Source organism: Lepidochelys kempii, chromosome 2 (genome assembly GCF_965140285.1).
Source record: "Lepidochelys kempii isolate rLepKem1 chromosome 2, rLepKem1.hap1, whole genome shotgun sequence".
Taxonomy (NCBI): Eukaryota; Metazoa; Chordata; order Testudines; family Cheloniidae; genus Lepidochelys; species Lepidochelys kempii.
In genome coordinates, this window is record NC_136381.1 from 154,876,875 (window position 1) to 154,891,186 (window position 14,312).

At 42.1% G+C, this 14,312-nt stretch overlaps 2 protein-coding genes across 2 annotated transcripts in view; both read left to right on the forward strand.

The window, feature by feature from the left end:
• Positions 1-8,822, forward strand: part of TMEFF1 (transmembrane protein with EGF like and two follistatin like domains 1) — a 224,804-nt gene extending 215,982 nt beyond the window's left edge. The window contains exons 9-10 of the mRNA XM_073332493.2: positions 5,944-6,102; positions 7,635-8,822. Of these exons, the coding sequence (XP_073188594.1) occupies positions 5,944-6,102; positions 7,635-7,719 (244 nt within the window). The 3' untranslated portion in view covers positions 7,720-8,822. The remainder of the gene's footprint in view (positions 1-5,943; positions 6,103-7,634) is intronic.
• Positions 8,823-9,355: 533 nt separating this feature from the next.
• Positions 9,356-14,312, forward strand: part of CAVIN4 (caveolae associated protein 4) — a 30,740-nt gene continuing 25,783 nt past the window's right edge. The window contains exon 1 of the mRNA XM_073329473.1: positions 9,356-9,763. Coding sequence (XP_073185574.1) covers positions 9,356-9,763 — 408 coding nt within the window. The remainder of the gene's footprint in view (positions 9,764-14,312) is intronic.

Sequence of the window (14,312 nt, forward strand, 5' to 3'; positions counted from 1 at the left end):
CTGTATCTTCCCGCCCAGTTCCGCCATCCTCCCCGAGCGCACCCCATTCCTATTTCTCCCTCTCCCTCCCAGCATCTCCTGCACACTGTGGAACAGTTGATTGCAGTGGGCGGGAGGGAGGGGGAGGAGTTGATTGGTGGATGGGAGGCACTGGGGGAGATTGGGGGAAGCTGGCTGCCAGTGGGTACTAAGCACCCGCTAATGCGCCTATAGTCCCTATCTTTATTCCACTACCTGCCCTCCATCCCCTCTGCTTCAGAGCCTACTGGATTTGCAGTAAGAACTGGAGGGGCGTCAGCCCATGCTGCCTTTTATGTCCTCAGTCTGGAGCACAAGGAGAACTACTGTGCATGTGTGGGGCACTGCTTGTTAGAAGTGCCTCTCTCGGGCACATGGCACGTGTGCACACCTGTGTGTGTCATACAGATAGGGACCAGACAGCTTGAAGAACTTCTGGTTACAGGTAACTAATCTCCATTTATACTCCATTTATATACTGATCTCTTTTAACTTTTTCTTATAAGTCAATCCCTCGTGTGACTGGTTATTATCTGTTACTCTTGTCAAAACTCCCTCTAGTTTGTCAATATTTTACTTTTAACCATTTTTTTTTATTTTATGCAATAGAAAATATTATTTTATAAAAAAAAGTAAACTCTATCCTTGTCTGCTCAGTGTACTATGGTAACTCCGTATACTACCAAAACTTGAAATTAAACATTTCCAAAAATCTACGAACGTTTCACTTTATTTCTTTAGTTTCCAAGTAAAATTAATCCTATTTCTTCTAAAGTAAGAAGTCATTGAGGAGTGTATTTAAAGAAAAGTGGCCACCTTTTTTTGTGGATGGTGATGGTCTAGCAGTCATGAGCAAACATCATTAAAGAATTTTTATCCTGAGTATATGGCCCGTGGTGGTATTTTCATACTAGTGACTGATGGTTCTGTAGCTTTCTGTAGCTCTTTGCTTTACTTTTCTTCCAAAAGATCACTTGTAGAACTGCTAGAGTTCAACATATTTCTGACCTTGATCCTTGAAAGTGCTACAGTAGCCCAGAAGGGAGCAGAGGGCCCCCTTACGAGCCAGCATGGCTGGGAACACAGCCTTTTACAAATCATTATTTTCCTTTTCATCTGACCTTTTTCCTCATTACTGGGACACAATAACCTTTTCATTTGATTTTCACCCTCTTTAGCGAGTGTGTCAGACTCTCTCTTCCTTTAGCAGGGATCAAGCTGCCATTTGCAGCAGTAGAGCTCTCACAACACACCCCTCCTCATTTTTGGCAAATTGTTATGCCCCCGTCTTATTTTTCTGGTAATGAAGTGACCAGAATTGACTGCAATATTGTTCTGGATTGGGGCCTGGATTAGGATGCTCTCCATCCCATCCTCCTCATCATAAATGAAGAGATTAAACAACATTAAGTACTGGACCCATGAGAACTGACTCCATTTGGGTGCTACTGAAGAACAACTTGCCCACCCTAACTTGACAGTGAACCTGAACTCTCCATTGGATTTTATTTTAGCCACTTGTGTATTCATCTTCTCATACTTCCATGTGGTACACATTTCCTACCTTCATTATCAGCTGTTCTGGATCAAAAGTGGTTACATTAAAAGCTCAGCACTTAGTCATAGTAATCACACAGTAGTGTACAAGTAAAGCATTTATCCTTCCTTCTGTATAAAGGGAAATATGGTGGGCAAATGTCAAGGGACAGATTTTTGAAAGGATTTTGCACTCTTGTGCACACCTGACTTACCTGTGTGCAAATTCTGATGCACACAAACTCATTTTTACTCACCTATGTGTATCTGCAAATCTTAGGGTACCTATCCACAATGGAGGTTTTGTGTCTGCTAGTGAGGTGTGCAGTTTTAAAACTTAGTCCTGACAGTTAGATGGTGAGCTCTGATATAGCAATGACTTACTAAATTACAGAGAATCTCAAATTCTACCTTACACAAGTAGGTGTGTAGTGATGGCTAATGGTCTCCTGGTGCATTGAGCAGTCTACGCAGCTGCTAAGCATGATTGCAGACTCTAATGCCCCACAGGTGCCTGGTACCCCAACAGGGGTGTGGAAGGAGAGGGAACTATGACTTCATCCCCTATTCACCAGCCAGTGGAGCTGTCCGATCACATGAGGGGTATTCAGTTGCACCCCATCAAGTGATTTAGCAGTGGTCATGCTGTCTCTAAACAGCTAGTGGCTCTAGGTTGCCTCCAGGTGCTTGCCCTGGAACAGTGCAGCTTTGCATCACCCCCAGTGTAGGGCTGTGCCAACCACACACAGCTGAGCCCTTTGCTTGTTGTCTGAATAAAGAAATACATTAAATTAATTTGACATAATTTTATTTTGTTAAACCCATGTTGTCTACTATTTATCATCTTATTTTCCAGTAAGTGCTTATAAAATGGACTGCTTTACTAGTTTACCAGGTAATTAGAGGTTTGGTCTATAATACTTCATCCCCTCACCTGCCAATTCCAGTCTTGAACTCAGTATTTTCTTTGCGTTATTCCAGTCCTCCGGATTCTCTCTTGCCCTGCAGGAGTTCTCAGAAATAATTTCCAACCATTTCAGTAGTTCTGAGAATGTCTTTAGCATTCTAGGGTGACATTCATTGAACTGTAATGATTTTAATATTTTCAGATTATCTGGATATTCTTTAACCTCTTCTTTCTTGATTCTGCTTTATAGAATGGTTCTTGTATTAAGTCTACTATGGCTACTATCTTCTTTAAAGAAGACAAAAACAAAGTAGGGAATAAGGATTTAGCATTCTATTTGTCACCTGTTCTTTTCCTTTCTTCCTACTAGGTAATGCACAAACAGGTTCCTTTGTCATTTGCTTCCTTCTTATTAATGTACATAAATCTATCTTGGTTCCTTTCCCATCCACTGATAATTATATCTATCGTAATGTTGTGCCTTTTTCTTAATGACGCTATTTTTATTGGTACATATCCAGTCTGTGAGCCAGTGTCTCCTGCAGAAAGCCCATAGATGAGGAAAGTGTATTCACAAGAATACATGGGTTTCATAGCACTGAAAATCCAGGGCATTTTCCCTGCATGCCTGTGGAACAGTTTTTTGCTTTCCCAAATGTAACTAATTCCTGTCTTCCATCATCATCTCACCAAGCACAGGGTTGGATTTGAGGGTGAGTTGGAGTGATTCTTTGTGATACACCCAAGCGTAACTGACTTTGTTTATATCAGAGGTGTTTTGTGTGTGTGTGTGTGACAGATTTTTGTTACCAATCTGCCTGAGGCGACAGTTGATCAGGCTGAGGCCACAGGATCTTTAAGGGAGGAGATGACGTAACACACCAAGTGTTTAAATGTTAAAGCTTTATTGATAAAATGATAAAATAATAAAATAACAGCGAAGAGTGATGGGTGCTCCCCATGTCACTCAGAGGAAGGAAGGAAGCCTTAGTGCCCCAAGCCCTAACCCACTTTCATACTCACATACGCTCTACCTGAGGCTGGCCAAGCCTGGGTGTAACATAAGAAGAAGAGGGGGTAGGGTGGACAGGAGTACTGTCCTGGACCCAGGTCATCCAGGGTCTGCTATGATCTCCAAATTGCTCCAGCTCTCAGGAGGGTTTTAAGGCCTGGGCTCCTTTGAGGGAGTTCCATTCCACGACCTCTGTACCTGGTGTTCTTTGTGCCAGCCCAAACCAGCTTTCTGTGGTCTTCTCTGCTTTCCCAAAACACAACGGCTCCAGGGACGCGAAGCTCTGCTCCCCCCCTCATCATCTCGCCGGTGTTTTCCATCTCTGCAGCCCTGGTTCAGTGTACTTTTTCTTTTCTCATGGCTGGCTGTGGCTGGGTGAGATAATTTTTCATCTAGTGCCGTGACCTTGGACTGGGGCCAGCTCTTATCGTTGAACTGAGCTTGCTAGCTGCAGTGTTGAGTTAACCCATTCTCTGCTCTCTTTCTCCTTCCCCCTTTGGCCTTTTGCAGCCTGCAAAAGAATCTTCCATCCCACATGCACTCACACCTTTGACTCTTCCCAAAATATCCTGCAATGCTTGCAACAGCCTTAGCAATATACAATGCTGATCTGCCTTCCCCAGGGGACCCCTTGAGGGAGGGGGCCATTGGGGTGTGACACGTGTGTGTGCATGTATCTTTAATTCCTCTCCAGCCTGCTACTGCAAAAGTGGAGGCCAATTGCTTGTTGAATTCAACACGACTAATATGTTTACATCTGTTTATTTTCAAGGCTAACTTCACAAGGAAAATGAGCAACACGTTTACGTTTTAATGTTAAAGCTGAGATTTTTTCTCTTTGTAGTTCCGCCCCAAGTCAGGGGTGAGGCTTCTGGTCTAGCTCTGGCTGCATGGAGAGGTAGGGGTAGGGCCTGTTAGCTATGAAGAATCCACCAGCGGATGCTGGCTCCATTAACCCTGGCTAACCAACGTGGTGCTTTCCTCTCTGTGCTCTTCAACCTCCCTCCCCTTGGCAGCATGGCTCAGTCAGGAGCATGCTCTTGTTGTCTTCTTCTCTATGGCTGTGCCCTGCATGGATTGAAAATTTGTGTTGCTCTGATCAGTACAAACATCCACTGAATTGCCTTTGAGAAATCGGCTGGTTTGCTTGGGGAGGATGCTATTTAGAGAACAGTGCTCCTGCTCTGCCTCCTACCAGCCTGTTCACACCCCTCCCAAATTTCCAGGGACTCCCTCAGGAGCACTGCTCACTTGTTTGAGGGTAAGTGGGGCAGCATGCTGTGTAGGACAAGTCTGTACTGTTTCCTACCTTCCAGTAAGGTTCTGATGGGGTGCTCTGTCCTGCCTGGACATTGACTAGTGCCTGTTACTGCACTAATCTTCCTGCATGGCTTTTGAGGGGGTGCCTGGTGCAGTCCTAGAATCATCTGACTTGTGAGCCAGGACTGTGGTCAGCCTTCCTGACCTTTCTATACAGTCTTCTGGGGAGCTAACCTGGCCTTTGTCTAGCACCTGCAGCCTGGAGTTCTGGCCTACTGGGTGTTTGGTGAGTCCAGGTTAAGAGGTGGCTGCGGGGAGAGCACTGGGGTAGGTTTGGGCTGAAACCCAACCATCCCGGTAAACCAGTTGATGTTGTTGGTGCCAGTTCTTACACAAGGGCCTCGCAGCATTCTGTTCCTCCAAACTCTACATGGTTTGTTCATCTCTGACAGGCATATTATAGTTATATACACACCTTCTTCCATAATATCATCATCTATTGTTCTCCATTGTTCCTCATCATTGTCTTTTGATTTGTGTTGTATATTCCTGTTTTGTTCCATGCACCCTGGTCCCTGACTGAGTTTTCTGGAGATCCTCTGCCCACGCGTTTTATCCCATCTATTAAATCTATCTCCCATTTATTGTTCCCTAACTTAGGCCCCAGTTCAACAAGGTACTTAAGCATGTACTTAACTTTAAGCACGTGAGCCGTCCCACTGAAATCACATTCTTAAAGTCTATGCTTAGTTCCTTTGCTGAACTGACACCAAGAAGCCTTACTAGGCAAAATTAGTTGTACTCGATGAAAGTGGAGGACATCCACTCTGTGCCTCCCTCTCTCCACAAAAGGAAAACCCAGGCTGCCTAAAAGCTTGCACTCTACTCAGCCTCCCCACGTCCTGCGTGACAGCTACAGTCCTGCTTGCTTCATCATTTTCAGAACTGGCTGAATCTCAGAGGAAATCCCTTGTGCTGCTCTCGCCCTCCAATCTCATCTGAGGTCACGGAAGTAGCAGTGCAGTGACAAGTGGGTTTCTTTCCTGCTGTCTCTATACTATCCTCCATCCTTTACATTATGTCCCAATTTTTCAAGTTTTCATCGATTCCTAGGCTTTTTGCCCTGTCCCTCAGATTACTGTTTTATCTACAGAATGATTTGCATATTGATAAGATCCATATTCCATGAAATATTCCTTGTCTCTTTCAGATGTGAATCAGGATATACTGGACAGCACTGTGAAAAGACAGACTTTAGTATTCTTTATGTTGTCCCAAGCAGACAAAAGCTTACACATGTCCTTATTGCAGCAATAATTGGAGCTGTACAGATTGCCATTATAGTTGCAATTGTCATGTGCATAACAAGGTAGGTAATTACAATAGCAATATAACACCACACATTTTTATGTATGTGTGATTATTTATTATAAATATATTTAGGAACTTGACCGTCCCGAAGCTCTATGTGCATAACACACGTTCTAAAAAATACAGTGATCAAATACAGAATGATTAATGTGTCCAGACTGGTTACACGATGCCTCTGTATATCACAAAATGTAAATTAGTCCGGACAATAAACTACCCCTTCACACACAAATCACCGCTAGCTGCCCCCTTCCCCTCCACCAATCCCTGTGCCAAAAGTTGAAGAGAAAAAATGAGCTTTGCAATAGATCCCAAACATCAGCAAATTGTTTAGACCAGTGGTTCTCAAACTGTGGGTTGGGACCCCAAAGTGGGTTGGGACCCTGTTTTAATGGGGTCGCCAGGGCTGGCGTTAGACTTGCTGTGGCCCGGGGCCGAAGCCTGAGCCCCACCATGCAGGGCTGAAGCCAAAGCCCAAGGGCTTCAGTCCTCGGCAACGGGGTTCATGTTACAGGCCCCCTGCCTGGGGCTGAAGCCCTTGGGCTTTGCCCCTCCCCCAAACCCTCCTGGGCTGGTGGGCCTCGGGCTTTGGTTTTGCCCCCCACCCCCTCCCAGGACAATGGCGCTTGGGCTGGCTCAGTCCCCCATCCTGGAGTCGTGTAGTAATTTTTGTTGTCAGAAGGAGCTCGTGGTGTAATGAAGTTTGGGAACCGCTGGGTTAGACAAAAGTGGGAGCTACTTCCAGAGTAGAAGATACCTCATGAAAAACACCATGGCCCCTTCCCCCCACCAGAGGATGGGTTGGTTCAGGCCCCTCCACTGATCATAAATGCGGTGCTGACATATGGAGAAAGGGGCATCCCTCGGGTACCCAGCTGCTTAACCATTTAGGACTTTATTGGTTAAAGCCAACACCTTAAACTCCACCTAGAAATGAATATGCAGCTAGTGCTGTCTGTAGAGCACCAGTGCAATGTGCTGTCCATGTTAAGCTCCTCTTATGAAACGAGCAGCTGAATTTTGCACTTAGTTAAGTTTCCAAGATATCTTAAGAGAGAGCCCTGTGGACACGAGAGTTGACAAAGGCACAGATAACTGGAGTGAGGTCCAGATCCTCTTCTCGTCAAAGGCCTGAGCCCATAAGGCACTGAGCACTTTTCTGATCTAACAAAGCTCTTAAGCATGTACTCACTTTTAAATATGTGAGGCATCCCAGTGAAGTCAGTGGGGTTAATCACATGCTTAAATATTTTGTGGGATCAAGGCCAGAGTGCTTTCAGCCCTTGCAGGATCAAACTCCATATCCACATGAAAGAAATCTCTCCTGGCAACTGCTGCTACCACTGTAGTCAGGGATCTCATGGACCCTCCAAAGTACCAGCCTACCAAACCGCCGGTGCACTTCCCCAGTCAATGATGCTGATAGACACTCTGCCATTCTTGAGATTTTTGGTTAAAATCATGAATGCTGTTTTAAATATACAGAATAAGATTAAAATACATTTTCTTCTCCTTTTTAAAAAAATACAGAAAATGCCCTAAAAACAACAGAGGACGTCGACAGAAGCAAAACCTAGGCCATTTTACTTCAGATACATCATCCAGGATGGTTTAACGTGATGATTTTTATACCTACATTGACCATGTGATGTACATTTTTATTATATCTTTTTTTAAAGAATGGAACTATTTATTTCAGAGGCCTTATTTTTGGACATTTTTAGTGTAGCCCTGTTGGTCTGTTGTATTCTGAAAGCATCAGCTCTAACAGCTAAGGACTGTTTTAGTAATTTTCTTTTTATGTTTTTGAATACCGTAGTTCATTTTCTGTATCTGTATCACATGGTTATATAATAGATTTGTGCTTTATTCATGGAATGTAATATTTTTGAGAACACAGACTTATTTCACCAATGGTTGTAGATAAAAAACAAAAATACGCCCACATTACCTAGCAAACAAGGCATGAACTAAAGGTAAAGATGTTTACAGCTTACTTTTCTTACGAAAAACTAGGAGACACTGTGTTTAAATACCGTAGATATTTAAATGTTTTTGAAAGTTAGTAACTGATTTTTTAGACACTGCCTATCGCATGAACTGTGAAGCTGTGTGCTGTGTGTAGTTGTAACATATTCATAAGATGTATTGGCTGGGTCTAAGCACTACCGTCTTCATAAATAATTCTGACACTTTATTTTTAAAACGTAAAAATATAAATTTCATAATCCAGTAGAGCAAATGGCATAGTTCCAAAGGACGTAGGTCTTGGTAGATTTTGGTATTGTAAAAATCTGTGTTTGAATAATCAAACTCACATGATTGGAATAAAGCCTACTTTATTGCTGTTAAAACTGCTTTAATACTTATTAAACTTTTTTTAAGACAATAGATGTTTTAACACCAACAAGACAGATTGTATAGTGTTTGTGATTTAAAAAAATTAAGTTAATTAATGACTAGTGCTCTTATATAGAATATTTTCAAGAGCTAAATAAAGTCCATCCAAGCTAGTCTGCTGGTTATAGTTATATTAATAGATTGTTAGTTGTTGTTTAAAAGATCCAGAGATAGAATGTGAGTAGGATGTGTTCAGCTGTTTAACATGTAGTTTAGGCTTTCAGAATTCTGCATGTAGGATTTAATAATTTGTTCAATAAAAAAGATGCTTTCAACATTTGAACTGGAGAAGCATGTCACAATACAGTGTTTTCATTATATTGCCTCTGCTTTAGTGTGTTTATTTGTTACTTGATTTTGTAGCCAGAATGATTTGAAAACTGCTCCTTTTTTTTTTTTAAATACACTCGTGTTTACTTTTGAAAACTGTCTGAATTCCCCCAAAGGAAATCGCTTCATTAAAATGAGAGCAACAGTAAATCTTAAATAAATATGTCAGTTGGCTTTCCTGCTTAATTAGTAAGTTGCTTAACTTTCCCGGATTAACACTAATAACTTCATTGGTACAGAAGTGTGACCCTTTAAATGTATGTTTCATTCCAGACATTGCTTCCTAATTTTAGAGGTTTCATATTGCAAAAAGTATCCAAATAATCATGGAGGGATAGTCTGTAGTTATAAATATTTGACCAACCTCCAGGGATGGAGTTTCACACCCTGCTCTGAACATCTCTGAAGCCAGCTGTCAAGCTTCTTGCACAGGTGCCAGAATTGTTTCCCTACGATTTGAACAGTCATCGTGGGGAGCATTTATACTTCAGTTCCTGTAAACCTGACTGAACACAGACAAAATGGATCACCATGAAGTTACCTCGGAGGCTGATAAAATCCACCAAAATCGTCTCTCAAATGTCACAGAAGATGAAGAGCAAGATGCTGCATATACAATTGTGACAGTCCTAGATAAAGTGGCTAACATTGTACACAGTGTACAGGAGAGCCAGAAAAGAATAGAAGAGCGACACAGAGAAATGGAGAATGCTATCAAGACCATACAGATTGATATTTTAAAGCTTGCCCAGACTCATGGCAATACAGGCTACACTGTTAACAAGTTGCTTGAGAAAACCTGCAAAGTTAGTTCCCACGTTAAAGAAGTGAGGGCACGTGTGGAAAAGCAGAGTGCTAATGTGCGAAAGGTTGAAGCAAAACAAGAGGAGATGCTGAGAAAAAACAAATTTCGGGTTGTAATATACCAGGTACGCATGCACTTTAATTTATTTTACCTTTGAAGTTTTGCCACAACCTTAATAGTTACTGGGTACTAGTTGTTTAACAAATCAAAAGACAGGTAACACAGTCTTCCCAGTGTAGGAGTTGTGTTATATGTTCTTTAAAATTGATTTCTGCCTCTCGGTGTCTTTCAACACGAACCCACTGATGGCAATTCACAGAGTCTATTATTAGTATTGGTTGGCTTCTCAGCCAGGAGTGTAAGATTAACTGCAGATCAGCAAGGACTATTTGTTGCCTATGTGGAAGGTTATATGAGGCAGGCACTGTAAATCTTGTCATGCTAGTCATGCCTGACAATCATCTGTTATTTTTTCACCATATTAGGTAGAAGTCCAAACAGCAAAACTATTTATGGAGGCTCCAGAATTTAGTCATTCCTTTAATGCTAAATGTAGTGTATTTTATTTGCAAAGTTATCAAGGTTTTTTGTAGCTGTGAAAAGTTTTTTCATGGTCTCAATTCATAGGAACAAATATTCAAAACTAAGTTCAGACCTGCACCCCCTTATCACACAAGCCGTCCTTTTGCGTGTAGTCTCACTGACTGACTGCTTTGGAAATACATGACTGAGGACTACTAACATGAGCAAGGTTTTGCAGGATCAAAAACAAATCATATATTTTTCTGACATTACGATTATTGTATAATGCTACTTGTTCTTGTAAATGAATAAATAGCAATTGTTCTTATTGTCTGAATGCAAGTGGCTTGTCCGTGTGGATCATACAAATACAAAAAAGTTAATCATGCTAGGGGAGTTATAAGGCTAGGCCACTTACTGGAAAATGCTGCAATACTAGGTGTTAAGGACTAGATCCTGTGAAGTTCTAAGCATGCTCCATCAAGCTGTCCTGGAGTGACACAGGAACATGAGTACCAACCTCTGGGCAGACTGCTAGGAAGTGGGGCACAAACCCCAAATTTTGTACTTAGATTTCACCAACCAATTATCCAGCGTAAACTCCTCAGGCTCTCTAACAGCCATAACATGGAGTCTCAGACCATCCCTTTGGGTACTCCAGTCTGTCTTGTCACCCAGATGAGCGGACGTATGGTCCCTGACACCAAGGATCACAGCAATGTTCAGGTTAATCCCAGTCCCAAAGGACCAGTCATTTACCCCAGGTAAAGACAATGCTTGCAGCCAATTGTATAATAAACTATCTAAAGATTTATTATATAGGAAAAGGAAATAAGAGTTCCAATCTTAAATTTAAAAAAACTAATTAAAGCTTTTCTATAATAAACAAGCTCCTTAGGTCCAATGCATATGAAGCACAGGGAATTTTTTGCTTATGCCTAGTGAGCCTTGCACCCCAGAGTCCAAGCAGCATAAAAGATACAGTTCCTCTTTGTTAGGGGTTTTTTATTCCCTTCCCTCCCTGTACTTTGAGATGCAAACTCAGCTGATGGGAAGAATTCACTTGCCAGACTCATCTCCATAGAGGGGAGAGTAAACAACAGACTCTTTTGTCCTCTTAAAGGTTCCATTCTAGTCCGTCTGGTGTTGATGGGCCTTCCTTGTCAGGCAGGACATAACTCCTGTTGGAGACCAGCATTTCACACTGGCTGTCTCCTGCCTGGTGATTTACAGTTACAGAGGCTTACAGTGCAAACACGCAGATATTACCTTGTAATGTGGGATAGGATACAGACATTATAAGTGAGATTAATGCCTGCAGCAGCTCACAAACATTCCATAAAGTCTAAACACATGCTTATCATTCTAATACCTGTGTTAACAGTACTAACACCCAGGTGAGCTAGACTGATTCCAGGTAGGTATTTGTCAGTGTTCAGTGGAGGCATGGGGATCTTGGCCTGAGCTGGCACCTGGTCTGCTAGCATCACATACTCGGCTCCTCTAGAATTCAGTGGGAACTGAAGGTGCTCAGCCCCTTACTAGGACCCTAAAAATTTTGTTTGTGTATATCATTTATCATTACGTAGTCTTTAAAATAGCAATGAACCCATACAAATAGCTTTTTTCGTTCGAGTAGACCCATGTCCGTGATTGGGAATATTCATCTGAGAAAAGTTATTCATGTGCATAAGTGTTTGTAGGCCCTGATTTAGCTTTTAAATTATTTGATTTCTAGTAAGAGGAGGTACTAGTCAAACCTCTGGTTAGCAATGAAAACAGTGCCAGTGGAAACTGATGATGGGGGGAGAAATGTCTAATTCAATACAAAACACGATGTTTATTTTTTCCCACAGACATGTTTGTTGTCATTTATTTTCAAATAGTTCATGAAAAAGTCTGTGGCAATGTCCTACCAGAGATTCACGCAGAACCATAAAAGACAACTGATGCTCTTTTTGCTGTCTCTTCTTATGCTTTTCATACAAAGGAGACTTTGCCGAGAGCCTCTGTGCATCCGATTTTCTTGAACAGAATTAGCATCTCGAATTATCCTCTTCACTCTTCATATTCCCATCCCTGTTTAGATCAGCTACAGCAAGAGTGGATTCCTCTTAGCACGGATAAAAAAGCTACAGTGACACAGCTGAAGCACTTCAGTGTAGACACTACTTATGCTAACAGGAGGGATTCTTCCATTGGCGTAGGTAATCTACCTCCTTGAGAGGCGGTAGTTAGGTCGAGGGAAGAATTCTGTCTACACAGGAACTTAAATTGGTTTAATTGCACCACTTGGGGTGTGGATTTTTCATACCCCTGACCAATGTAGTTAAATCGGTCTTTTCTAGTGTAGTCTCTCCCCCTCCCCCTGCACACACACACTCTTTAGCTAGTGGAAACTTCTCTTATTCCCGATCTGCTAATCCTTTTGGGATGCAACATTTATCACCTGGCTGGTGGGTGATAACTGTCCCCATTCCAGGAGCGTTAGAACAGAGGAACCTGCTAGAAGTGTATTGAAACTTTACACACTGCACTGGTGCAAGTCACTTTGTACAGCAATGCAGTGCTACTACACCAGGGGATTGGTCCAGTGCAACCACACTGATATAGTGCAACCACCCCCTCGCCCCCCACAAACCACTGCCAAGGCATTAATGGAGTAAAACTTCACTATAAGAGGAGTGACAATCCATTGACATGCACTGAAGGAATTTGGGACTTCCATGCTACTGCACTGTATGCTACATTGCACCGTAACTAAGTTCATGACTGAGTTGGATGTTGGAAGGGAAGACTTGGTCTACAGTGGAATTTTGCCTGAGAGGCATTAGGGATATTGTGAAGGACTGTGTGTAATGAGGGGAACGTGACTTACTTGTTTGGATCAATGAGTTTGTATTTCTGTAATGGCCTCTGTCAATCAGCACAGCAGGGTTCGTTTATAAAATGAACACAGAGAAAATTGCCCCAGTTAATTTTTCTTAGTTAATAGTTTTGATACTATTAATAGATTGATACAATTAATAGAGGCAGAAGCAGATTAGAGGATGCTGGCCTGGAAATGATTGTCCAAGAGCCCTTAATCCCTCACAAAAAAGAGTTGTAAGAGCCCTTATGCTAAATGGAGACCTAATGAGAATCTTTGACCATGGGAGTTAGGGAAATGAGAACAAGGGGTGGTTTACTAGACATTGTTAGAATTAGGGCTGAGAAAATAGCTGGGGGTTCAGTTGGCAATCGGGTTAGCAAACTGCATAGTGTAATTTGGCTCAGGTCAGTTGGAAGTAAAGCCGGTTCTCTTGCTGGCTTCACCTCAAACTTCCAATCAGAATGGAAACCTTCCAAACTCAATTCAAATGGGTTTGAGGCTCAATGTGAATATTTTTCACTGTTCTAGAGATGATTAATTTTTAAGCAGGCCATGTAATGGAGAGAGAGGCAGCCAGGTACCCCTGCCACCCAGACTGTTGTCATGGTTGAAGTCACAGTTTTAGTTCAAATTGGGGTACTGTGTGTCCTGTTGGTACTGCAGTAGTATAGGTTGGAGGGACACACAACAGAAAATGGAGAAGGAAAGGTAAGCAGTAGTCTCAGATAGTTTTGAGGAACAGCCCAGAGAAAGTGATGTTTGTCTGCAGTAAAGTGGTCTTTGGCTATTTTAGTCATTCCAGGTAAATAATTAAAAGATGGAATTAAAGTGTGTGCGTGCATGTTCATGCTTTGTTTTTTTCATTTTGAAGGAATCTGTTCCTTTTTTTTTTAGTTATCTCTTGGAACTCTCTGGTCGAGCTGGGAGTTACCTCAGGTGAAATTTTATTGTAATTTAGAAGTTGTAAGCTTAAAAGAGCCTAGGAACCAGTTAGACAAGGTGCCCGAGGTAATGGCTTTTATTTCAGGAACTAGTTACAAAGTCTAGCAGAAAAGATGTCCTATGAAAGGAATTCTGGATCTCACTCCTGGCTACCGCCTTTCACATTTGAAAATGCTTTGGCAAACAAAGTGGGCATTCCTAAAATGAGTTGGCTTTCATGTTTTTTTGGGTTGGCCTGCCAAACAACTTTGCATCCTTGTACCGCACAATAATTGATTCCTCTCCACCATGATCACATCACTACATACAGGGCACGGGCCTGGAATTGTGAAGAGGG